This window comes from Grampus griseus (assembly GCF_964374135.1).
Source record: "Grampus griseus genome assembly, chromosome: 18".
NCBI lineage: Eukaryota > Metazoa > Chordata > Mammalia > Artiodactyla > Delphinidae > Grampus > Grampus griseus.
This window is the reverse complement of record NC_139012.1, coordinates 10,714,992-10,741,662: the sequence shown is the minus strand read 5'-3', so window position 1 is coordinate 10,741,662 and position 26,671 is coordinate 10,714,992. Positions and strand designations below refer to the sequence as shown.

At 36.1% G+C, this 26,671-nt stretch overlaps 1 protein-coding gene across 3 annotated transcripts in view; it reads left to right on the top strand.

Moving 5' to 3' along the window:
• Positions 1–26,671, top strand: part of PCCA (propionyl-CoA carboxylase subunit alpha) — a 356,179-nt gene that overhangs the window by 113,159 nt on the left and 216,349 nt on the right. For all 3 annotated transcript variants that reach the window (XM_082675555.1, XM_082675556.1, XM_082675557.1), the window contains 2 exons: positions 16,945–17,023; positions 23,703–23,805. In XM_082675555.1, the coding sequence (XP_082531681.1) occupies positions 16,945–17,023; positions 23,703–23,805 (182 nt within the window). The remainder of the gene's footprint in view (positions 1–16,944; positions 17,024–23,702; positions 23,806–26,671) is intronic.

Here is a 26,671-nt window from a genome sequence, read left to right as displayed (position 1 = left end):
AGTTGCTCCTTCTCATTCGTGAAATGAATGATCGCAATCATGGCTATTAAGTATAAGAGTGCTAGTGTTTTGCTTATGCTGAAAGAAAGGGAAGCCATAAAATTTGAGGCGAAGTAAAACATAATAAAGAACCAGGGTCATCAGCCTTATAAAGCTTTTGAAATTTCCCTGAAACCCCCTCTGAATCACTACCGAAACCTCCCATAAAACCTTTTTCCTCAAGTACCAGCTTCTAAAATAAGTTAAATTACATATTATTAAAGTTTCTTGGTTTTCTGTATTGTTTGGTTGATTCATCAGTTTTCTACTAATTTTATTGAGATATATCACATTTTAACTACATTATGATTTTGATGACTTCTTGTGAGTTTGTCTGAGAGTTGAATTGAACATTGATTCCCTGGGAAAATATGTTCCCAGTTCTAAACAACTGAATTATAATCAACCTTTGAACCTATCCATTTGTAGGTTGCGGATGGTCCATTTGTCATGCCTATTCACAGATTTCTCTGTTTTACTTCTTTCTGTGTTACATGGTGAAAATGAAATTGATTGTCTTTTCTGTGGTTCCCTTCTCTCTCTCATCTGTACTTCTTTTCTGGAAACAGGGATCTGGGCTACCTAAGGAGGAAACTACCGGGTTGAGCATTGATGAATTAGGTGCCTTTTGCATAATAGTAGCTCTTGTTTATGGAGTATTTTTTCCATGTAGCAGGCACTTTGTGAATGTTATTTCTAATGCTAATTCTTGGGTTAATTATTTTCATTTACATTTAAGAAACTAAGGATTAGAAATGGTAAGTAATTTGCTCAAGGTCACAGAGCTACTGACTGGTGGGCTCCTTTAAATTTAGGGTCATTTAGCTCCAAAGAGCATGGGTTTTTCAATATACTTTGGAAAACTAATGGTATTAGAGGTTGAGAGCTAAAATTTGAGTTACCACTTTGTGTAAAATAGTATAAGATACTTAATCATGTTATATGTGGAATTTAAGAATCAGACAGCCCCTTATCATTGACAGGGTGAGAGACAGTTAAGACTTAATATGTTACTTCTATGTACTTGTTTTTTGGGCTTCCTTGTCTCCCTCATTCTCACTCCTGATTTTTTCCTTTTGACCTCTCTTAAGTTTAAAGATACAGGGCTATTGATCCCCAGTTTATCTTTAACCCCAGAGATAGGCAACAGCAATCAGTAAGCTTGATTTGCATTAAAGTTTGAGCTTTTTACTGGATCAAAGGTCCTTAATACAATCAAGCCAAAATTGATTCTTAAAAGGAAAAGAATTTGTAAATCTAAACCCTGTTCTTTAACAACTTCCAGATTACTGATTGTTTTCTTTTCTTCTGCCTGTCTTCCTTACAGTCACAAATCGTACCCAATTTAAGAAAAATTTTTTTGATCCTCAGATCCACCATACTCCAAACCTGCTTCTCCCACGGTTTCTACATCTCGGTAGATGTCACTCCATTCACTCAGTGGCTAAAGCTAAAATCCAAGATCTATCCTGGTTCCTTTTCCCCTGTCATCCTATTGTCAGTCTATCAATAGATACTGTCAAGTCTTCATTCAAAATATCGCCCATATTCACTACTCACTATCTTGACTACCAACACTCTCCTCCAAACTACCATTGTTCTTGCAGGGACTATAATAGTTTTCCTACTTCTTTTCTTAAACACTTCAAAGCCATTCTTCACATAGCAGTCAGTGTGATATTTTAAAACTAAATAATACGGACACACCCCATCTCATCTCACCCAGTTGATCCCAGCTTTAAACCCGTTAATGACTTTCCATTGCACTTAGATAAAATTAAAATTCCTTACTGTGACTACAAGCCCCAAATGATTTGACACCTGCCTTTCTCTCCAATCTCATTTTATACTACTCCCTTCCCTGCCTACCATACTTCAGTCACACTGGCTTTGTTTTTTAAAATTTATTTATTTTTGGCTGCTTTGGGTCTTTGTTGCTGCGCATGGACTTTCTCTAGTTGTGGCGAGCGGGGGCTACTCTTCGTGGCTTCTCTTGTTGCGAAGCACAGGCTCTAGGCGCACGAGCTTCAGTAGTTGTGGCTCGCGGGCTCTAGAGCGCAGGCTCAGTAGTTGTGGCGCACGGGCTTACTTGCTTCGCGGCATGTGGGATCTTCTGGCACCAGGGCTCGAACCCGTGTCCCCTGCATTGGTAGGCGGATTCTTAACCACTGCGTCACCAGGGAAGTCCCTAAACTGGCTCTCTTGATTACATCAAACTTCAGGGCCTTAGAATAAGATTTTTTGGGGTGGGGTGGGAAGCCTGGAATACTCTTGCTGATATCTTCACATAGATGGCTCCTTGTAGCCTTTCATATCTTGGCTTAAATGTCATGTCTTCAAGAGAAGACACTCTAACATTACCACTCAGTAATTCTGTTTTATAACTATATTCCAAATCTCTGCAAAGTACTCATGCCTTTTGGATATTTTTCTTGTTTTTTAACTTTTTCCTCAATGTGTTATTTTGAAAATTTTAAATCATACAACATTTTGAAAGACTTTTACAATGTATACCTATATACCCAACACCAACACTCCACTATTAATCTTTTGCTAGGTTTGCTTTATCACTTATCTATCCATTGGTTAATCCATTTTAATTTTGGTGCATTTCAAAGTACATTGCAAATATCAGGATGCATCCCACTATATACTTCAACATAGATATCTTTAACTTAATTCAGTATTTGTATACAATTTGATTATCTTGAGGCAAAATTTATATACAGTAACATGAACAGGTCTGAAGTGTGTATTTGCTGATTTTGATATATGCATACCCACCCTGTGTAACCCAAAACCCCACTAAGACGTTGGACATTACTGTCACCCCAGAAAGTTCCCTCATACTCCTTCCATGTCAGTATCACCCCCTCAGATTTAGAGACAACCTGTTCTAAATTTTTGTACTAATTATTTGATTTTAAAAAATTGAGATAAAATTTAAATAGTATAAAATTTGGTCTCTCAAAGTGTACAATTCAGTGTTTTTTAGTATATGCACAGGATTAATGAACCATCACCACAGGCTAATTCCAGAACATTTTCATTACCCCTAAAAGAATCTATCCATTAATATTCACTCCTTATTTCCTGGCCCCTGACAATCACCAATTTACTTTCTGTTTCTATGGATTTACCTATTGTGGATATTTCATATAAATGGAATCATAAAACATGTGACCTTTTGTATCTTTTATGTTTTCAAAGTTCATCCATGTTTTACTATATATCAATACTTCATTCCTTTTATGACCAAATAATATTCCATAGTGTGTTTATACCTCATTTTGTTTATGCATTCACCTGTGGATGGACATTGGGTTGTTTCCAGCTATTGACTATTGTAGATAGTGCTGCTGTGAATATGCATATACATGTATATGTTTGCATACCTGTTTTCAATTATTTTGGTATGTACCTAGTTGTGGAATTGCTGGTTTCGATGGTAAATCTATGTTTAACTTTTTTTTTTCATATGTTTAACTTTTTGAGGAACCTCCGAACTGTTTTCCACAGTGGCTGAATCATTTTACATTCCTACTAGCAATGTATGAGGTTTCCAATTTCTTCACATCCTTGCCAATACTTGTTACTTTCTTTTTTCTTTCTTTTTTTTTAAAAAAAATATCATGGCCATCCTAGTATGTGTGAAATGGTATCTCACTGTGCCAGACATTGGCAGAATGGATAAAAAACATGATCCAACTCTTTGCTGTCTATGAGAAACTCACTTTAGATCCAGAGACAGAAATACATTAAAAGCGACAGGATGGAAAAAGATATCCCATGCAAATCTTAGTCAAAGGAGAGCTGGGGTGGCTATACTAATATCAGACAAAACAGACTTAAACTAAAGCCTAAAACTGTCATAAGAGACAAAGACATTATACATTGATTATTTTAAACATATTGACTATTATAAACATCTATGCACCAAACTGCAGAGATGCAAAATATATGAGGTTAAACATTGACAGAATTGAAAGGAGAAATAGATTGTTCTACAGTAATAGTTGGGGACTTCAGTAGTACAATTTAAATACTGGGTAGGATATCTACAGAGAAGATCAGTAAGGAAGTAGAGATCTTAACACTTTAAACCAATGAGACCTTACTGATATATATATATAGAACACTCTACCCAACAATAGAATACATATTTTTCTCAAGTAATTCTCTATTAAAAGGAAGAGTGAATGATTGAGTTATGACGGATATTTAAAGGAAAGGAGAAAATAGTATCAAACTAGAACAGTATCTCATAAAGTATGTTCCTTGTCCAGCAATATTCCTGGGACTTAGTTTGATGTGGAAGTATCCGCCTGCCCCTTTTATTGAATTATCTTGATGGGTTGCTCTTCTCTTAAAATAGTGTGGGGCTCCCTCCATTAAGTAAATTCTGTCTTTGCAAATGTTTGCTTTATGTTCATCTGGTTACTGTTTTATAGTAAAATTGACCATGGGTTAGTTTCCTTTGTATTTCTTGTACTTAAGACAATGATCATTGCATAGTATATATTCAGCAAATGGTTATTCAGTGAATGAACCAAAATAGAAACTTATATATAAGTATGGAAATGAAGTAAGTGGTCATACATTTTAAAGGTTTTTTTTTTCATAGTGTTCATAGATGATGATTTGACAATAATTTTCTCACTGTTTTTCCTTAATCTCCAGTTTTGTAATGGAGATGCCTGGGAAATAGGAATATTAAGTAAACCATGATAAACTCTCAGCAAATAGATAACTAAAAAAAAAAAATCTAGGGCTTCCCTGGTGGTGCAGTGGTTGAGAGTCCGCCTGCCGATGCAGGGGACGGACATGGGTTCGTGCCCTGGTCCGGGAAGATCCCACGTGCCGCGGAGCGGCTGGGCCCGTGAGCTGTGGCCACTGAACCTGTGCGTCCGGAGCCTGTGCTCCTCAACGGGAGAGGCCACAACAGTGAGAGGCCTGCGTACTGAAAAAAAAAAAAAAAACTACAATTATTTAAGTAAATTTAGTATGTGGTTGTTAATGACTATAGCTCATCAATTCATATAGGCTGTCCTTGGATTCACTAGGCAGGACTAAAGGAAGTTTTTAGGGATCTAAGATTTAAATGTATGAGAGTCTTTTCCTGAACCTTATTGCCTTCACACTAAGTGTAGACGTGATATCTTCACATTCTTTGCAAGTTATGCTCTCCCATATGCCTTGGCCTTTGACTCTGATAAGTGTATAGGAATTGCTTTGTCTCTTCTTCTCTGCCCTGGCTATTTTTTTCCTTGTCCTTTGCCTCTTCTTCTCATGTTCCTTTTGGCATGGTATAACGTTAAAAAAAGGTTGCTCTTTTTTTTTTTTTTGGTATAAAAGAACAAATTTTTCATGCTAAAGATGGATAGAAATACTTAGCTAAGCCCTGAAATCTTTTATTTCTTTTATTTATTTCATGCTGCTTAGAAAACTTTTCACATGTAGTGTATGACTTTGTGGTTAAAGATATATTGAGGAAGCCTTTGAAAAGATATTACAATTTATACCTTTTTCATAATCTTATGTAACATTAATTCATTTTCCAATTTGGTCCTCAGTAGAAGACACATTTACTATCCATCTATCTATTTATTTATGAGATTTATTAAGAAATGCCTAAGGTTGAAGAAAATGGTGTTAAAGTATTCTTTGTAAAATTCATTAAAGAATGAGGTTTTTATTTTGCAGTTTTCCTATTATTGAAGTAATGCATGCAGTCATTTAAGGTTAGAATGATAGTCCCTGGGAGTTGGGAACGTGTATTCCACGTCCCTTCTTTCTTTCCCATTGTCACTTGGGTACTTACATTTTCTTTTATTACTCCAGTATATGCATTTTGGGTTTAAGCATGATTTCACAAGTTCTCTCTCTGTATTTTACCATGTCATATTTGTTTCCACTGCCTCCCTCTCTTTGTTTTATTGTAGTTCATTCTTGCATGCCTTTTCTTTTTTCTGTTACTCTATTGCAAAAGGCTCTGCGTAGTGTTCGGACACTAATGTGAAGACATTAAGACTGGTTTTTGTTTGGAAACTTTCTGTCTGTGAACCCACTCTGCTCTAATCTATACACTGACGTGTGCTTAATTTCTGATCCCTGGATCAGAGTTAGGGATCTAGTATTTTTTATTTGCCCGAATAGAGGGAAATAGGTAGACCAGATCAGTTTTTCCCAGAAAAATGTAATTGCCTTTCTTTGCCATATTAAAACAAAATACTGTTATGTATTGGTTTACTTTCTTATAACACAGCTTGATTATACTTTATGTGTATAATGTTAGTTCATTCTTATTTAAACTCAGTGTATTTATATAGTTATTTATGTATTTATGTGTGCATGGCTATCTTAGGAAAGGCAAAATATCCTGTGTCCACTTCACCCTTTTTCATTTTCCAGTGGTAAAAACTCAGTGATAATAAATATCACCTACACATACCTTTGTTAGAGGTTGTGTATATCTGTGGTAGTAGTAGATACGAATAATTCATAGTTGGACTGCAACACATATATGTTTACATTCTAGCTACGGGATAATTATGGACCGCAGATAAATACAAATATGCATCACCTCAGTCTGAAGTGTGCTAAACCAAAGTTATACCAAAACTAAATTGATAATGATAAAACTAAACGAACTATATAACTAATTTGTAATTAAAAGACAACAGTAAAAAGTGGAAAATTATGACCAAATAAACACAACATGGGAAATGCATTGATGATGGAATTTATTTTCCCAAATTGCTTGGAACTATCTCTTTGTATTCACAATAGGAACTTTTCAGCGTAGCCAAGTGTTGCATGACAGCCAAATTGCCCAGTAGATTGTGAATTACATTTCCTCGGAAAACTTAGTAATGTGCTAATTTTTATTTGAGTCTATGCAATTGTCATTAGTTTATCAGAGTTCCAGTATTTCATATTTTTATTGCCCTTCGCATGTGACCTTAAACAACAAAAATTTACATTTTCTTTATCCTACATGTTTACTTCCCATTGGTAAGATTGTGGGGTGGGGAGGAGTTCTGTGCCATCTGAAACGGCCTGGATCACAGAGGCAGGAAGTAGAGGGGTCTCGATTTTGATCAGCAGTGAGGCTTTCTCTGTGGCTCAGCATTCACTATTATATTGCGTTATGTGGTTTTTCCATTTGCATATCACTGTCAGCATTTCCTAAATCTTGAATTCATCAGCTTTTCTCCATTTATCCTACTGTTGTCTTTGTTTAAGCTAGTGTCATCTCTTGCCTAGATCACTGTAACAGCCTTCCAAATGTGCTCCTCTGCCACAGATTGGATACCTGTCTTAGAAGCAGACTCTGGAATTTTATTGGGGAGTATTTTTGGGACCAACACATGTGAGGGAGTGAAAGAAACTGGATTGAAGGAGAAGTTGAATTGAGTTGAGATGCAGACTCAACAAAGGCCTTAGCTAATCCTAGAGAGAATTCTGCATACTGGTTGGTCTTTTATAGTTGTCTCAAGTTGGGCATATCTTGGTTGTTTCTAGGTTTTGGCAATTATGAATAGAGGTGCTATAAACATTTGTGCACAAGTTTTTGTGTGGACATAAATTTTCAACTCAGTTGGGTAAGTATCTAGGACTACAACTGCTGGGTCACGTGGTAAGACTATATTTAGCTTTAGGTAGGATCACTTTTCATTCCCACCATCTGAGAGTAAGTTTCCTGTTGCTCTGCATCTTTGATAGCATTCGGTGTTGTCAGTATTTTGGATATTAGCCATTCTAATAGGTGTGTAGTAGTATCTCATTGTTGTTTCAATTTGGATTTCCCTGATGACATAGGATGTTGAAGATCTTTTCATATGCTTATTTGAGTTTTAAGAGCTCTGTATATTTTAGATACAAATTCTCTATCAGATATGTTTTACAGATATTTTCTCTTAGGCTGTGACTTGGGTCTGCATTCTCTTAAGAGTGTTTTTGCAGAGCAGAAGTGTTTAATTTTAATAAAGTCCAATTTATCAATGTTTTTCTTTCATGGATTGTACTTTTGGTGTTGTTTGTAAAAACTTATCGCCAAACCAAAGGTCACCTAGATTTTCTCTTATTTATTTTCTAGACATTTTATTGTTTAGCATTGTATAGTTGGGTCTACAGTCCGCTTTGAGTTAACTTTTGTGAAATGTATAAGGACTGTGTCTAGATTCATTTTTTTGCCTATGGATGTCCAGTTGTTCTAGTACCATTTGTTGAAGAGACTGTCCTTTCTCCATTGAGCTGCTTTTGCTTTCTTGTCAAGGATCAGTTGACTGTATTTGTGTGGGTTTATTTCCAGGCTTTTTATGCTATTCCACTGATTGATTTGTCTGTTCTTTTACCAATATCATGGTGATTTTATTACTTAGCTTTATAGTAAGTCTTGAAGTTGGGTAATGTCAGTCTTTCATGTTTGTTACCCTCTTTTAATATTGTGTTGGCCATTATGGGTCTCTTGCTTTTCTATATAAATGTTAAAGTCTTTTTGTTGATATACACAAAATAACGTGCTGGGATTTTGGTTGGGATTGCATTGAATCTATAGATCAGTTTGGGGAGAATTGGTATCTCAACAGTATTGAGTCTTCCTATCCATGCACGTGGAATCTTTCTCCATTTATTTAGGTCTTCCTTAATTTCATTTATCAGCGTTTTGTAGTTTTCCACATATAGATACTGTACATATTTTGTTAGATTTATGCCTAAGTATTTTATTTTGAAGGGGGCTAATGTAAACGGTATGGTGTTTTTATTTTTATTTTGTATTATTTTTTTTTTTGCGGTATGAGGGCCTCTCACTATTGTGGCCTCTCCCGCTGCGGAGCACAGGCTCCGGACGCGCAGGCCCAGCGGCCACGGCTCACGGGCCCAGCCGCTCCGTGGCACGCAGGATCCTCCTGGACCGGGGCATGAACCTGCGTCCCCTGTATCAGTAGGCGGACTCCCAACCACTGTGCCACCAGGGAAGCCCGGTATGGTGTTTTTAACTTCAAGTTTTAATTGCTGGTATTTGGGAATGCAGTCAACTTTTGTACGTTAACCTTGTGTCCTGCAACTTGGCTATAATCACAATAGTTTTAGAAGATTTGTTTTGGTGGTGGTCGTTGTTGATTCTTTGAGATTTTCTTCATAGACAGTTTTATTTCCTGCTAATGAAGTTGTATTTCTTTCTTCCCAATTTGTTTACCTTTTTCTTGTCTTATTGCATAAGGTAGGTCCTGTAGTAAGATACTGAATAGGAGTGGTAAGAAAGGACATCCTTACCTTGTTCCTGATCTTAGGGAGAAAGCATCTAGATTCTCACCATTAAGTATGAGGTTAGCTGTAGACATTTTGTAGATGTTCTTTATGAAGTCTAAGAAGTTTCCTTCTATTCCTAGCTTGCTGAACTCAATACTGTTGGATTTTGTGAAATGCCTTTTCTGCATCTGCTGATATGGTCATATAGTTTTTCTTCTTTAACCTATTGATGAGGTAGATTAACTGGTTTTTGAACGTGGAACTAGCCTTGCATACCTGGCATAAATCCCATTTGGTCATGGTATAATTCATTCTGTACACTGTTGCATTTTTCTTTTCAGTCATTTTATTTTTAAACCTGGAAATTCCATTTTTAATTTCTAAATATTTTCTGTTTCTCTCCTCATCATGATCTTTTTCCTTTAACTCCGTTCCCATGCTTACAGTGTTTGTAATGACTGTAATTTGTAATAGGATTGTAATAGCTGTTTTAAGGTTCTTCATTTCTGGGTTTGTTTCTGTTGACTATTTTCCTTCTGTGTGGATCACATTTTGCCTCCAAACATGTCTCTTAATTTTTTATTGGATTGTAGACATTGTGAATGTTAAATATTGTATTTGGATTTTCTTATTTCTATTTAAAAGATGTTCAAGTTTATTTTGTTTGATAGATAAGTTAATTGATGTTCAGATTGATACCTTTTAGACTTTTTTTTAAAGCTTTCTTAGGGCAAGTCTAACATACCTTTTTTGTGGTATTCTGACTCAACAAGTATATGTTAGGCTATCTCTCTTTACCTTCTACACTTCCTATCTGTGAGTTCATAATTTCTATTTCATTATACATCTGTGGTTCTTACATGTATGGCTTATTCATCCATGTAAACCCTTAGCGTTTTAGGCAGGAGAGAGAGGTGTTCCTATATTTATTTATTTTATTTTTATATATATATATATATATTTTATTTATTTATTAAAGAAATTTTGCTGACCTCTTTGTAGTTTGATGGGACCAATTGTACTGGTAGGGGGCTCTGTTAGGAGGCTACTACAGGAGTCCTATGAAGAGATTTGGTAGTTTGTATTAAGTACAGTGATAATGGAGATAAAATTGGAGAAATTGGACTTGTTAAAAATAAAGACTTCATAAGAGTTGCATACCATCCAGCGGTTGTACTCCTAGACATATGCTCCAGGAACCTCTTGCCCAGTATTCCAAGCAATGCCTACAAAAAAATTCATGGGAGCATTGTGTGTATAGATCTGAATGTTCACTCACAGTAGAATGATTAATGCTTCAGTATGCTTATACCGTGAAATATTTCACATCAGTAAAAATAAATGATTTGCAACTACTGAAATTAATTAGTACATTTACTTGGTGATTATTATTTTTCATGTTATTCTTCAGGCACTCTTTTAGCTACTGGAGAAGCAATACTGAGGAAGGCAAAAAAAACTGTATCTTCATTTTTTAAACTCATTTTACTTCAAACAATGTAGAAATTAGTTAAAGCAAGAATCATTAATGTTTATTATTACTATTGGTTGAAATATTGAGTATAGGATAGTCACAGTTTCCAAGTTTCCAGTCTACAGATCATTTGTTAATTGCAAATGGAAAATGTTATTTCATGAGGAAATTTAATGGACACCATCTTATCAAGTAATCAAACCTAATTTTATGAGGAAAAGGACAAATGGACTTTTTTTTTTTTCCTTTGCTTTCTTGTGTAATTTAAGACTGAGGGTATAGCATCAGCTGTAGAGTATTAAATTTTTTAAAAAATTCTGACTCTAGGGCTTCCCTGGTGGCGCAGTGGTTGAGAGTCTGCCTGCTAATGCAGGGGACACGGGTTCGTGCCCCAGTCCGGGAAGATCCCACATGCCGCGGAGCGGCTGGGCCCATGAGCCATGGCCGCTGAGCCTGCGCGTCCGGAGCCTGTGCTCTGCAACGGGAGAGGCCACAACAGTGAGAGGCCCGCATACTGCAAAAAAAAAAAATTCTGACTCTAATAATGAGAAAACAATCAGGTAAATTCAAATTGTGGACCACTCTATACAAAAACCACCTTGGATTTTTCAAAAATTCCCCTCCCCCAACCCGAAAAGGTAAGTGAACTGTTTTACATTAAAGGAGAGTAAAGGAATATAACAAATATTAATATAATGCATAATACTTGTATTTATAATTTTCATCTGGGGATTTCCTTCCTGTCTGTCTTAGGCTTTTTCCCCCCTGATTTTTTGGTTTTCTCTTCTGACGTTCCATTATCAGAGCCTGTTCTGCCCATCTAGAGGACTGTTTTACTCTCTGAAACAACTTTCATTTCCTTTTACTTTGAACCTTTTCTTTAGGGAAATAAAGACCTTGTATAAGTGTTTCCTAATTTTTTTTTTAATTAATTAATTAATTTATTTTTGGCTGCGCTGGGTCTTTGTTGCTGTGCGCGGGCTTTTCTCCAGTTGCGGCGAGTGGGGGCTACTCTTCATTGCGCTGCGCGGGCTTCTCATTGCGGTGGCTTCTCTTGTTGTGGAGCACAGGCTCTAGGCGCGCGGGCTTCAGTAGTTGTGGCATTCAGGCTCAGTAGTTATGGCTCGCAGGCTCTAGAGTGCAGGCTCAGTAGTTGTGGCGCACGGGCTTAGTTGCTCTGCGGCATGTAGGATCCTCCTGGACCAGGTCTCAAACCTGTGTCCCCTGCACTGGCAGGTGGATTCTTAACCACTGTGCCACCAGGGAAGTCCCCTAATTGTTTTTAAAAGAAGACCAAAAAAAAAAAAAAAATCACAACTTCTGTTTGACCCTTGAGAGATTTCTGGTTAGTGCCACCAAATTAGGAATTAGGACATTTCCCAAGAAATATTTCACTTTTTCCTTCTTTTTACTTTTCCTTCTCCATCAGTCATTATAGTCTATGAAATTTTTATTCAAGAAACTGTAGGTGAAAAAACTACCTAAGATTATTATATGACTCATGATTTTTATATCATTAAGATGTCATTTCATCAGCCTTTAAGTTATCAGTTTATGCCACCCTGTATAGGAGCAGGTTTTGCTTGAAGGGGGTTGGGTGGGGGGGGATTATGTAGTGTGTGTCTTGTATAGCTCAACATGGTGCTATTAGTTGGTCAAGAAAAATTGTTTCTTTAGGCTTGGAATCCATAACTGTCACTAAATGGGAAAGCACCTAAGCTCCTAGAGGCTTCCTTTATTCCCCTGTCATCCATATCCTAACTATCAATACGTCATGCTGACTCTACCTCTGAAACAACCTTCAAGTCTCTGTCTTTCTCTTTCTCTGTATCTACAGCCAAGTTCAGGTTACAGCTCGCTCTCTGCTGGACCACCACAAAGCTTCCTAATCAGTCTCCTTTCTCCCATCTTCGCCCTTTTTCTTTCTTTCTTTCTTTCTTTTTTTTTTTTTTTTGCAGTACGCGGGCCTCTCACCACTGTGGCCTCTCCCGCTGCGGAGCACAGGCTCCGGACGCGCAGGCCCAGCGGCCATGGCCCACGGGCCCAGCCTCTCCGCGGCATGCGGGATCCTCCCAGACCAGGGCACAAACCCGCGTCCCCTGCATAGGCAGGCGGACTCTCAACCACTGCGCCACCAGGGAAACCCTATTCGCCCTTTTTCAATTCATACCTTGCAGAGCAGCCAAAGTGATCTTAAAAAATTAGGACTACATTAGGTCAATGTCCTCTCCTATATAACCTTTCCAACTTGTTCCTTCTGTCAGGAATATTCTGCCGTCATTGATTTTTCAGAGGACTTGCTCTAGCTTGTCAATTTAAGTCTCAGTTTAAATATCAGTTTTCTCAGAGAAGCCGTTTCTGGGAAAAGTAACATTAATCATTCTGAATCACATCCCTCTGTTGTTTTTATTGTAGCAACTATCACCACTTAATGTGTTTCACACACACACAAACACTTAGGTGCATGTATATTTACATATAGTTCTCTACTAGATACCAAATATAGTAAGTGCCAGAAGAGCAGATAATTTTCTGAATTGTTCATCTTTGTATCCCCTGGAGCCAAGTCTGTGTTTGGCACAAAGTATTTATTCGGTGAATATTTTTGAGTTGATGAATGAGAATTTGATGGTAGAGTTAGAAAGAGGATTGCTGCTTATGATAGAAAGTAAGACATACTGATTGCTGGGAGGAAAGGAAACCAGAGAAGTTATCTTGTCCTGCAGTTAAACCTGCCCTTCCTTGAAGGTTGAGTACAGAAAAGTAGGAATAGAAACCTTTTAGTACTTTGGTACTAAGTTTCTGTTTTTTTTTTTTTTTTTTGCGGTACGCGGGCCTCTCACTGCTGTGGCCTCTCCCGTTGCGGAGCACAGGGTCCGGATGTGCAGGCCCAGCGGCCATGGCTCATGGGCCCAGCTGCTCCGCGGCATGCGGGATCCTCCCGGACCAGAGCACGAACCTGTGTCCCCTGCATCAGCAGGCGGACTCCCAACCACTGCACCACCAGGGAAGCCCTAAGTTTCTGTTAAAAAAAAAAAAAAAAAAAAATTTAACATTTTTCTCACATAGTACTTAGTAGATATCTTTTTGGAAGCATCATGCAGAATGGAAATAAGGAATGTAGACTTTGTGCATGTTGGAGTTGGGGTGTTAGAAAGAGTGGGGCATGTATCTCTGGGTCTGGGAGGGGAGGTCAGGTAGTGGGGAGTAGGCGTTCAATGAGAGGATGGAAAAGGTGAGGAAATATCTGTGAACAGCACTAGGACCTGAGGGTTTTTTTTGTTTTTTAAGCCATCTTATCATACCAGGAGATTCGTCTCCTTTTAAAAACCTTGGAGAATTTGTTTTGTTATGATAAGGAAGGTTGTTCTGTTTCAAACATATGTCAACTGAAGAATATAAAATTAAAGAAATGTGTTCTAGACAAAAGTTGAACAGAGGAGTAAGTACTCCAGTGGATTAAAAAAAAAATGTGAGAGAACATTAGTGGATATTTCATACCCAGGCTGGGAAAAGAGAGGAAGCAATAGCCATCAACTTGATCATTTCTGATTTTTTCCGGGATTGTCAACTTTTGACTGAATCTTTTTTTTTCCCTTTTTTGTCCAGTTCCTGGCACCCCATGGCTTACCCTAATTAGAGCCACAGGCACAATAAGAAAGAAGGGATGACAGACTGGGCTTTTTGATATTATTTAATATCATCTGTGTGGAATATTCTTTTCCCTGCTTTCCAAATAGCTAGATCTCATTTCTCCATGGCATGGTGACAGCATAAAAATATGTACTGTCTGAAATTTAATGACTTACTTGGTGTAAGAAATTGAGTAGAATACCTTACCATTATATTATTTTCAATTATAGCTCAAAAATTATATTAAGTTTGTGACTGTAATGTCCCTAACTTCTACCAGTTTCTCCCTCTCTCCCAGTTGTTTAATATTTGGCTTGTTAAATTTTTGTCAGGGAGTCTTCTCTTCTGGGTTATATGTATTCACAGGTCTAACACTGCATTGCCTCCTTTGGAGAGACCATATTGCAATTGTCTTATTATATATTGGCCTGTTGCCTGACAATTTCTCACCTTTTCTGAACATACAGTAGTTTCTTGTTGACAAATTATTTTATGTGTTTTGTTTTGCCATCTAGTTCCTTGTTACCAAGGACAATTTCCCAATCTTATTTTGAACCTTACAAATCCCTATATAGTCCAGGGTCCATAGATGAATAAATGACTAAGATGAGATTAATACTGGAATCAGAATAACTGCAAATTTCCTAATCCTCAGTGGGAACTGAAAATAGTAGAGATATGGGATGTGGATATCATACCTCTAGTGGTTTCCTGTTCATATGGATAAATAGTTTTTGATGGTGAATTGATGACATGTTTTTTGGGGATAAAAAAGACCTTAAGTTTTTAAAAGGATTTCTCAGGCATGCTGGTTTCTAATTTTTGGATATTGTTTCTTCACTGCTCAAAAACAAGCTAATTCTTCTTTACTGATCTCAGTCTAATTCCTTTATGTGGTACTCATTGTGAGGCTGCAGCACTGAACAAGACAGACACCGTTCTTACTACTCTCAAGCAGGATCTGTAGCATGCAAGAGTGTGTAGCGTAATGTGCTCCCAGTTTATGTTTCGAGTTCTCTTTTCCTCTGCCATCCTACAGATGCTCTGTGTGCTTCAAATTGTTTCAGTCCTTTCTTAAACCTGTCCTGTGCTTACCCCGCCTCCATTTCTGCTGTTCCTGCCTAACACGTTCATGTCCTGTCATCCTTCATAGCCTCATATAAATGGCCCTATCTATAATATGCTTTTCTTAATCCCTTTTCTCTTACCTTCCTGTGATTCTTCTCTGAATTCCCATTGAGAGAATTATTTGGGTACTTCCCCTCTTTCTTCCTAGATTATAAGGCTCCCAGTGTGAAAGTACTATGTTCATCTTTCTTGTTCTTACTGCACTTAGTATTTATTGCTTTTAAAATGCTGTCCCACATAAGTCTATCTCACATAAACGTAACCAACATCAGAATTTTAAAAATTTAATTACTTATGAATCACTTAGGAAGCAAGTGCCATTTTAGCTAAGTTGAAGTTAAGTGATGTTTTGTGGTTTAGGGGGTCAAAGGTCTGTGACACTTGGCCCTGTCTTCCCTTTTCGTGAAGATCCTATAGCTAGAGTGTAGTGCTATTAGAGCATCACAGGTCAGGAAGAGTCTTTTAAGGGCTCACTGACCTCTTCTTTCTTCAGAAAAGATCATAAACAAGTGGTCTCAGACATGAGTATTTCCACCTTATTGTCGGAGAACCTCTAAACAAAGAGACTTCACAGCTTTTCTTGATAAATCATTGTAGATGACTCATGCTGTCAGAAATTTTACTTTATAATAACTACTCTAAATACGCAATCCTCTTTACCAACAACAATTTTATTAATTTTCTCTTATAAAACGTTGGCTGGAAATGTCCTTTGTTTTGGGCCTGACTTTGTATTTTCATAATATTCCCGAAGTCTAGATATTCATTGCCTGTTGACTGAGTGGAGTAGTGCCGTAGCTTCTCTACTGATATCAGCGAGCTCTGCATCTTCTGCTCCAGGCATAATATACCAGCCATGGCTTGATTTTTCCCAAAGCCATCATGTCAGTTCTTGCAGATAAAAGCTGCAGGGGTTCCCTGTGATTTTTCAGATGAAAATACCTCAAATACCTGTAAACCATTACTTTTGAAAAAAAGGGAATTTAATTTGTTATGTATGCAAACAGCAGTTTTGGGGAATCAAAAGAATGCGTGTGTGCGTGCGCGCACACACGTGTGCGTGTGTGTTTCCTTAATGCTATAAAAGTTGTTTCTTATATCCTTGGTTAATATTGTATTTATTTCCATTTTTGGAATCCACTTTCAAATTATGTTTTCTTAGCTTTTTATTTCATTATTGGGGAAAATGTTATATTTATTGATACAAATAGTCTTTTTCTTTTAAAACGATCACACTCATTTAAAAAATATATGTAAGATCATTACACTGATATTATTTTCCTGACTCTAAAGAAAGGAACTTTTAAATAAATTAGTTATTGTCTTCTGTGTTATCGAACATGTGGTCAGTTGTCATGTTCATGCATCCAAATGATCAAAGTCTGAACTTCTGTCTAATTCTTCCCTGCTGTTAGGCTACCCTGTTATGATCAAGGCCTCAGCAGGTGGTGGTGGGAAAGGCATGCGAATCGCTTGGGATGATGAAGAGACCAGGTGAGATTCTGTCCAAAATATACTTTTGATGAAAATTGCAGTTACTAGAGTTTTATTAAACTGACAAGTAAACAGATACCAAAAGCATAATGGAATAGTTATAATAATCATCTAATTTTTACTCTTCTAGATAGGAAAAATTGAAATTATGCAGAAAAGTTTCTTATTTATATTTTGATGATGATTATCCTATTATAGAAAGGTTTTTACTTTCTTAAACATTAATACAGGATTATCTTTTTTTACAGTGTATTTTTAAAAATTATTGTCATGATTTTGTCTTCTAGGCAAAAATTACTAACATTTGGCTGTGTAATTCTGAATGTGATCAAAAATTTGAACCATATATATTTGAAAGCAGTCATAATTTTATCTGTTTATTAGTATGCATTTGCTTCCCTTTGCTTGTCTATAAAAACAGTGAACTACTATTATAACTTTATAGTGTGAAATATATTTCCTTTTGAATTTGAAATTATTGTATGTCCTTTATATGCAGTGCACTCTTATGAATTTAGAACACTTTCTTAGTAGTAGTTTCAGAAATCAAAAGAAACTTTTAAAACAAAAATTTAAAAACCTAATGTATTGATAACATCATGGGGATTAGAAAATAATTTTTTTGAACAACTGCCTAGTACAAGCAGGTTTCAAGGGACTCTATTCAGATTTGTATTACATACTTCAAGGTTTCGCAGCAAGAGAGATTTATGTCATTTTTTGAAGGAGGGGAATTTAAAAAATCACTGAATTATTATCGTTAATGTTGCCTTTCCTGCCCTTTCTCTACCCAAAAGTAATTTGATCTTCCAAATGGTTAGTTCTGTTTTCTCCCTTTCTTTTCCCTTTCTTCCTATTCCCTGAAATCTCTGAAAGAGAGAAATCTGGAGTAGTTGATGTGAAAGTCATCCAATACAAATCTAATTCAGAAATTAGGTTCTAAAGTGAACATACAAGGTAAAAATCTCCTAGAGGCAATATATTACCCTTTAAAATCTGAGGGGAAGACACCGCACTGCAGACTTGTACAGATAGTTTTAACTCTAGAAGACAGTTCTCTCAGGACATCATTGTTTCTTTGGTTGTGTGTTAGAGGTGGGGTGATAATAAGTGCCCAATACAGACCTTTCAGCCCCAGTCTCACGTTCAGTGTGGCACTGATACCAGATACTGACTGAGGTAACGTCAGATTCTCCTCTCCCATCTTACACTTACCCAGCATAAATAAACTCATTGCATGGATTGGTGATATTTGTTATTGAGATATTTGATACGGAGAGCCTCCTGTGTGACAGGCAGTGTTTTAGTAAGGTTCCAGGAATACAGCAATGACCAGAAACAGACAAAATAATCCACTCCTCTATGCAGTTCTCTTTCTCTATTCCTCTATATCCAGTAGATAACTGAATCAGGAGTTCTTAACCTTTGAATTCACAGACCCGTAAAGTTCAGGGACGTTTGTGCGCCTGGATAAGGAAAAAAAGTACATATTTCTTTCATTAGCCTCTAACTGGAATTTAGTGTTTCCTCCAGTATAGACAAGCTACAATAGTAGTAGTATCTGTGGGACTTTTCACCGTTTAAGAGATCCCTTATATTATCACATTACATTGTTGCAGGTATCTGTAAGTTACAGTGATTGTGAGACTTGTTGTTGGAGCTTATTAACGAATAAAGAACCAAGTACATGATATCCCAAATTTTTTAAAAAATAGTTTGATACCTATATTTCAGTATAATTTGTTTCTTATGCAATCCTATGCATATTCTTTTCTACATTTTAAATCACTTTGAACCTTATTTCGACAAGAGGGTCCTATACTGCATGATACTGCCAAAGGCATCCATGACATAAACAAGGTTCAGAAACCCATTCTGGTAGGAAGAGACAAACAATGAACAAGATCAAAGTAAATCATATCCTGTTGTGGAAGGTGATAAGCAATATAAGAAAAGTAAAGGAAGAAAGGAAGAGACATGAGGAGTGTTGGAGGGAATTCCCATTCTAAGCAGGATTGTCAGGGCTGTCCTCGCTGAGAAGGCACATTTGAGCGAGGAGGAAGAGTGTGGGGATTAGGATCCAGGCAAGGGAAGAGCAAGTGTGGAGGCTGTGACGCAGTAGCGTGTCTGGAGAGATCCAGCGCTGGCCAGCTGGTGGGGGCAGGGGGAGGAGTAGAAGGAAATGGGGAGCCGATTGTGTAGGACCTCATAGGCCATTCTTAGTGAGATGGGGGGCTACTGGAGGGTTTGCGTAGAGAAGTCACAATCATGGAACTTCAACAAACTCCTAACATTATTTACATGTTTTGAATTATAAAAATTTTCAAACGTGCAAAGATGTAGAAGAATACAATGAACTTCTATATACGTATCATCCAGATTTACCAGTTGTCAAGATTTAGCGACTTGAGTTGTAAAAGGATCACTGGTTGCTCTCTTGGCAATAGACTTAACAGGGGGCAGAATCATGAACTCTGGAATCAGGGAAACCCGTTGGGTTGAAATAATCCACGCAAAATAATGGTGATGGTGGCTTTCACCAGTGTAATGGTGGAAGTGGTCAGAAAGAGTTTAATTCTGAAAGTAGAGGCAACAGGATTTTCTGAGTGATTGGATATAGAGTTTGAGTACTTGAGGATGACTTGCAGGCCCTGTTTAAGTTACCTTATTTTTTTGCTCTTATTCTCTCTTTGGCCTTAGTGTAGATTTATAAGAATTAAATGGATATGCTGCAACACTAATTTACTTGAAAATTTCTTAGGAAATGCCAAAGAAGTTAAGGTCAGAGTGAGGGCGTTTATCTTCAGAACTGAGATGCTTAATTGAAGAATGGTCTGCTTCTTAGCCTCTCTCTGGAACTCTTTGCCTGGCGTGGTTCCTTTTGATAGTGGAGACTTGCAGAGCATTGGTTAACTATGTGAAATGTTTGAAGTTGGGCTGGCTAGTTGTTGTGTGTGGGTTGAAGCAGGCATAAGGGTAGGAGGCATACTTAGCCCCATTTTTACCACATAATTCATCTTATTTGACTTTTGAAGTTCAGGTGTTGAAGCTATCTCTTGTGCTTTATTTGTAACCCCTGTGAGTTAGTGGACATCTCCATGGTTTGGTTGGGCTTCCTCACGGGATGGTGACTTTAGACTTCTTACACAGTGACCCAGGGGTCCAAGAGTATTTGTTTCAAATGCAAGCGGAAGCTGTATCACTTTTTATGATCCAGTCTAATAAGTCGCACAGCTTGCCTTCACCATATTTTGTTGATTACAAGTGAGCACAAATTCTACCTGAATTCAAGGGGAGGGGCATTAGACTTCACTTCCTTGTGAAGGAGTGGCAAGTTTCTTAGAAGAGCATATGGAATGGGAGATGGCCATGTTTGGAAAAGACAATCTGCTACAGTCTATTGGTAGTAAAGAATGAGGTAATAAAGATGTTAAACACAACTTAATGGTTTTATAAGAGATGTGTATTTTGTGAACTCTTAATGTTTTTTTAACAGTGTTTTCCCCTTTTATATGGCACTTATATAGCCATTCCACTGAAAGCCTTAGCACTTATTTTTCATTATTGTTCTTAGGATCTCATATTTCTTATCAGTCATTTCTCCAGGGCTACTCTTAGTAACATATTCTTTTATGGTAGGATTACTGTTCAGTTTCTTGGCAATGAGATTTGCTATGCTGCTTTTAACCAATGGATTTTAATTTAGAATTCAGTGATTTTGGAAATCGCTGTATCTATTCATATATTGGGCATCTTTGGTAAATAAGTTAACCCTTTCTTGGTCAGTAAATGTCACATTGTTTCAAAATATTTTCATATAATTAGTAAAAATACATACATAAACAATTTTCTACCTAAAATTACTCTTTTCAACTTGATAAATAAGCCATCTCTAAAACTTTGTTGAAGTTAACAAAGGTATAACATTATTTGATATAATGATACAAGACCCTCATTTTAAAAATTTGCTCCTCTGTTAATTTGGAAAAATCAAAACTTTGGAAAAATTGAGAGAACAGTCCAGAAAACACCCATATATTTGTCTTCTGGTGTCACCAACTGTTACTATTGTGCTGCACTGCATTTACTCCTTCCTCCCTCGAGGAAGACATTTTTGTGCATAATCCACAAAAATTTTAACATTCTTCAGATGGAAAACTTAGTAGCCATTAATTGCTTTATTCCTTTTTTTTTTTTAACGTTGTTATTGGAGTATAATTGCTTTACAATGGTGTGTTAGTTTCTGCTTTATAATTTTGCTTTATTCTTTTATCTTAAGGAGTGTGTCCCTCTTGTAACATCTTCAGGGAAGTAACATCTATACTTATCTTAGAATCTTTAGAACATCAGAAAGATTTTAAAAAGTACAGTGTTTGTTGTATAATAAATTAGGGTAAGAGTCATGGAGGTTGTTGAAAGTAGACTCAGATATTTTCATAATAATCTCTGGCTTTCTTTTCCTTATCCCTATTTATTTAACATCTTTTTTGGAGTATAATTGCTTTACAATGGTTTGTTAGTTTCTGCTGTATAACAAAGTGAATCAGCTATACATATACATATATCCCCATATATCCTCCCTCTTGGGTGTCCCTCCCACCCTCCCTATCCCACCCCCCCATCCCACCCCTCTAGGTGGACACAAAGCACCGAGCTGATCTCCCTGTGCCATGCGGCTGCTTCCCACTAGCTATTGATTTTACATTTGGTAGTGTATATATGTCCATGCCACTCTCTCATTTCATCCCAGTTTACCCTTCCCCCTGCTCGTGTCCTCAGGTCCATTCTCTACGTCTGCATCTTTATTCCTGTCCTACCCCTAGGTTCTTCAGAACCATTTTTTTTTTTTTAGATTCCACGTATATGTGTTAGCATACGGTATTTGTTTTTTTCGTTTCTTTTTATGGCTGAGTAATATTCCATTGTATATATATGTGCCACGTCTTCTTTATCCATTCATCTGTCAGTGGACACTTAGGTTGCTTCCATGTCCTGGCTGTTGTAAATAGAGCTGCAGTGAACATTGTGGTACATGACTCTTTTTGAATTATGGTTTTCTCAGGGTATATGCCAGTAGTGGGATTGCTGCCTTATGCCAATTTAAGTGAAATGTTATGGCATACATGGGAAATTGATCATGTCTACATTTTGGAGTAACCTCACTAGACTTCAGGTGTTGTGAGGGCAGTTTCTGTTTTAATTTTGTATTTCCATCACATATATATATGCCAGGCATATAGTTTCATGAGTAGTAAGTATTTATTGAATGAATGTATTACTGAGTGCTACAAATGATCTAAATGCAGTTTTCCATGAGCTCTAAAACATGTTGGTAATGCTTTCAAATCTGATAATTTATTTGGGTGACTTTGATTTTTTAAATTTTTGGTATTTTTGATTTAAATGCAAAATGAAAACTTTAAAATCATTAGAGCAGAGACAAACTGTAAAGTACTATGTTTTTTCCTTGTGAATCATTGTATCCCACCTAATAAAAAGTTAGTTATATGGTATTGAAAACAATGATTCATTGTGCTTTCATTTCTTCGAGGTTTGTAGTCTCCTGAGATCTAAACACCATTCCCTAAAATCAAGAGAGTAATGGAGGACTAAGAAAACGTGATACCTTTTTTCTGAGAATGCTGAGAAATAGAAATTTTTGCAATATGTTTTCAAATTTATCCTTCTAGTCTGTGTTTACTTGCAATGTTGTATTTTCCAAGCACACAAACAAATGAGATAGTTATTTCTAATATTGCCAGATGGAGTGTTTGCAAATGAAAGGATTAAAAGAATTTTAATGTTGAACATTAAATACAGGTATTTGATTTGAAGATTAAGAAACTGTTAATTACACATAAAAGGAATTAAATTTTATACTCGAGTATATCCATGAATGGAATATAACATACTCTAGTTAGTGTTAGGTAAGCAAGTTTGAGTTTTTAATAGACTGAAATTTCAACGTGTATGACTTTAGTAAGCATATTTTAATAATGATAATGTTTAAGTTATAGTTTGGAAATAAAATATACAAAGCAATAATTAAATTCATATTTTTATTTTAAAAAATCGAACTTTTCTCTTTTAATTATTATTTTTGAACAATTTTAAAGAAGATAAAATTGTAATCTGTATGGATGTGTGGGAGGTCATTGCTTTTAAAGTTGTGTATTTAAAATATTAGGGAGTCTTCTTGAGGACCCTCCTTTTGTATTCTTACTGAGTGTATTTGCTGTGGCTTTGCCCCAGTTGTGCAGTCGTCTAGGTCCTTTACATTTTTGTGTGCATCTTCTGACTTTTGAGTCAAATGTGTATGCATTTTTATATATTTTTATTAGTGGAATTAAGGTATAGTAACGTCAGAGAAATGAAGTTTTATATGATTTGTATGGTTTATTAAAAATACCTCATTTTTAACAGTTAGTGAAATAAGTATTGGTATTCTTGTTTCTATAAAAATCTAGGATCAGGGAAATTAAAGCATTCACCCAGAGTCACAGAGCTAGTGAGTAGAAGAGTTGTTCAACCAAAATTAATTGAGTTATTTGTGTATTATAAGTGACTTTTTCTCTGCTTTGTTCAGAAGTAAGCACAAATAAACCTTTAATTAGTTTTCTTTTATATTGAGGGCTGTATTTGTTTTGTGTTCATTTGACTGTTTTGTTTTTCTTTACAGGGATGGTTTTAGATTTTCATCTCAAGAAGCTGCTTCTAGTTTTGGTGATGATAGGCTACTAATAGAAAAATTTATTGATAACCCTCGTCATATAGAAGTCCAGGTTGGTACATTTTAAGATATCTTTTGAATTATTATAACTTTAAAATAATATTACTTACTCCTATTAGAAACACATCCTTTCTTACATTTAGAATGATTGTGAAAGTTCCGGTATGTTCGAATAAGTATGAAATAGAGAATGTACATAAGTTGATCGCCTCCCTTTGGAGTCTGGTATCCTTTTTTCAAAGTACCAGAATGTTGATTGGATGGGGAATGATACAGAAGCCCAGCTCCAGAATGTGATAGTCACAAGATGTCCGTCCAGGCCGAATATATTCTACCTAGAGGCGCACTCAGTCCCCTTCTGATACTGGGCCACTTTGGGGCATTTTTAAAAGAAAAGTGCCTGACCTGGACGCTTATGTCATTTCAGTTCACAGATGTCTGTGTGGCTTATTGTGGCAGGCGTTCTGCTGTTGGATAGAGATGAAAAAATCATTTCTTCTACTCAGATTAAGATTGTAATCCATCTTTTAAAGTGGTTGTGGAGGTGTGGCTTTCAGCAAAATAAAATGTTTTTTTCTGAAATAAAACAGACAAAGAAGGAAAGTCTGCCGAAATTTTTGTTTTTCTGTCAGAAATGCCTTGTGCTAATTTTACACATTGTGGCTATGAATTGATACGTAACAATTGAAATTGATAAAATATAAATATCAGATTAGAAATCATATTGAAATGAAAGTATTATTATTTTTTTCTTAATTTTGTGTGGATAGAGTTCCAGAAAATTAAATAAAAGGTTATTTGCTGCCCTTGTAACTTTCTGACGGGGCATAATAAAACAAAGTCTTAGATTTTGTCATTGTGTTTTCTAAGTTTAATCATCACTTTACATAGATATTATTTCTAGTTAGGAAATCTTCATGTAGATCCTCAAATCTTCCAGAGTGGAAAAAACAAATTGCAAACATATAATCCATTTATATTTTTAAAACATTGAACGTAATGTATTTCTTTCTGAGGCTAGCAGATATTGTTTTGTTTGTTAGTTTTTGTTTTTACATATTCTAAATTGAAATATCACATATACAGTGAAGTCCACCTAAGTGTGCAATTTAGTAAAAATTTGTTTATATACATATATAACTGTGTAACAACCATCCAGATCTGTATATGGATCATTTCCGTTATATCAAAAGATTCTTTCATACCACTTCCAGTCAGTCCTTCTCCTTAGCCACCAAAATTAACTGCTGTTCTGACATCTAATACCATAGATTGTTTTTGTTTGTTCTTAAACTGCATATAAATGGAATCATATGATACATACTTGCTTGTGCTGGCTTCTTTCACACAACATCATATCTGAGGTTCATGAGGCTGTGCATTGTCATTCACTCAAAAATTGCTCTGTGGTGTTCCATTATTTGAATAACCTGCAATGTATCCGTTTTTCTGATGGTGAACCTTTAGGTTGTTTCCATTTTTTGATGTTATGAATAAACTGCTATGTCTTTTTCTGAACATATATACTTTCGCATATACTGAGGAGAGGGATTGTTGAATTACATGGTCAGGTTATGTTTAGTTCTAATAGATACTGTGGTTGTTCTATCAATAATATATACTCCTGCCCATGATATATGAATGTTTCCAGTTCAGCCATCTTTTCCAACATTTGGTGTTCTCAGTTTTTTAATGTTTAGCCATTTTGTTGGACATGTAATAGTATCTCTTTTAATTTGCATTTCCCTGATGAATATTGATGCTGAGCATGTTTTTATACGTTGATTGACCAAAACTGGATATCTTATCTTGTGAAGCGACTGCTCAAGTCTCACCCTTGCCCCCCTTTTTCAAATTAGATTTTTTGGAATTATTGAGTGTTCAGGGTTCTATATCTATTTTGATTATGAGTCCTTCACCATACACACACACACACCCCATATATTCCCCCCATCTGTGACTTACCTATTCACTTTATTAATAATGTCTTTCAAGGAATAGAAGTTCTCAATTTTGTTGAAGTCCAGTTTAAGTCCAATTTGCGTACCCAAGTTAGGAGCTTTATTGTTTTAGGTTTGGTATTTAGGCCTGTTACTCTCTTTGAATTTTTTGTTTGTTTGATGTGAGATGGAGTCAAAGTAAATTTTCTTACATTCTCATACCCAATTTTTCCAGCATCATTTATTGTGGTGTACATTTGCTGTAAATTAAGTGACATTTGGTCACTGTCTTAATTATTTTGCTTTTGTAGTAAGTGTAAAAATCTGGTACTGTAAGTGCTCTAAATTTATTGTTTTTCTTCAGATAATGTTGGCTTTTTTTTATATTCTTTGAGTTTCCCTGTAACCTTTAGACTTCGTCTTGTCAATCTGTCTCTACCTTCTACCTACATTCCCACCCTCTCCCCACATCAGATGGGATTTGGATTATATTGAATCTAGAGATTATTCTGGGGAGAATTAACATCTTAACAATATTGAGTTTTATAAGCCATGAACTAGAATATCTCTTCATGTATTTATATCTTTAATTTCTCTCAGCATTTTTTTGTAGTTTGGAGTGTAGAGGTTTTATCTATCTTTCATAAGATTTATTCCTGGATGTCTGATAAGTTTTGACACTATTATAAATGTTATTTTCTAAATTTCATTTACCTATTGATTGTTGCTTATATGTAGCAACAATTGAATTTTATGTATTAATCTTGTATCCAGTGTCCTTTTTAAATCCACTTGTTTATTTTTTGTGTTTTGGTTATCTATTGCTGAGTGATTAACCATCCCAAAATACAGTGATTTGAAACATTTAAGGTTGTACAACAATGTGAATGTACTTATTTAATGCCACTGAGTTGTACACTTAAAAATGGTTACAATGGGGCTTCCCTGGTGGCGCAGTGGTTGAGAGTCCGCCTGCCG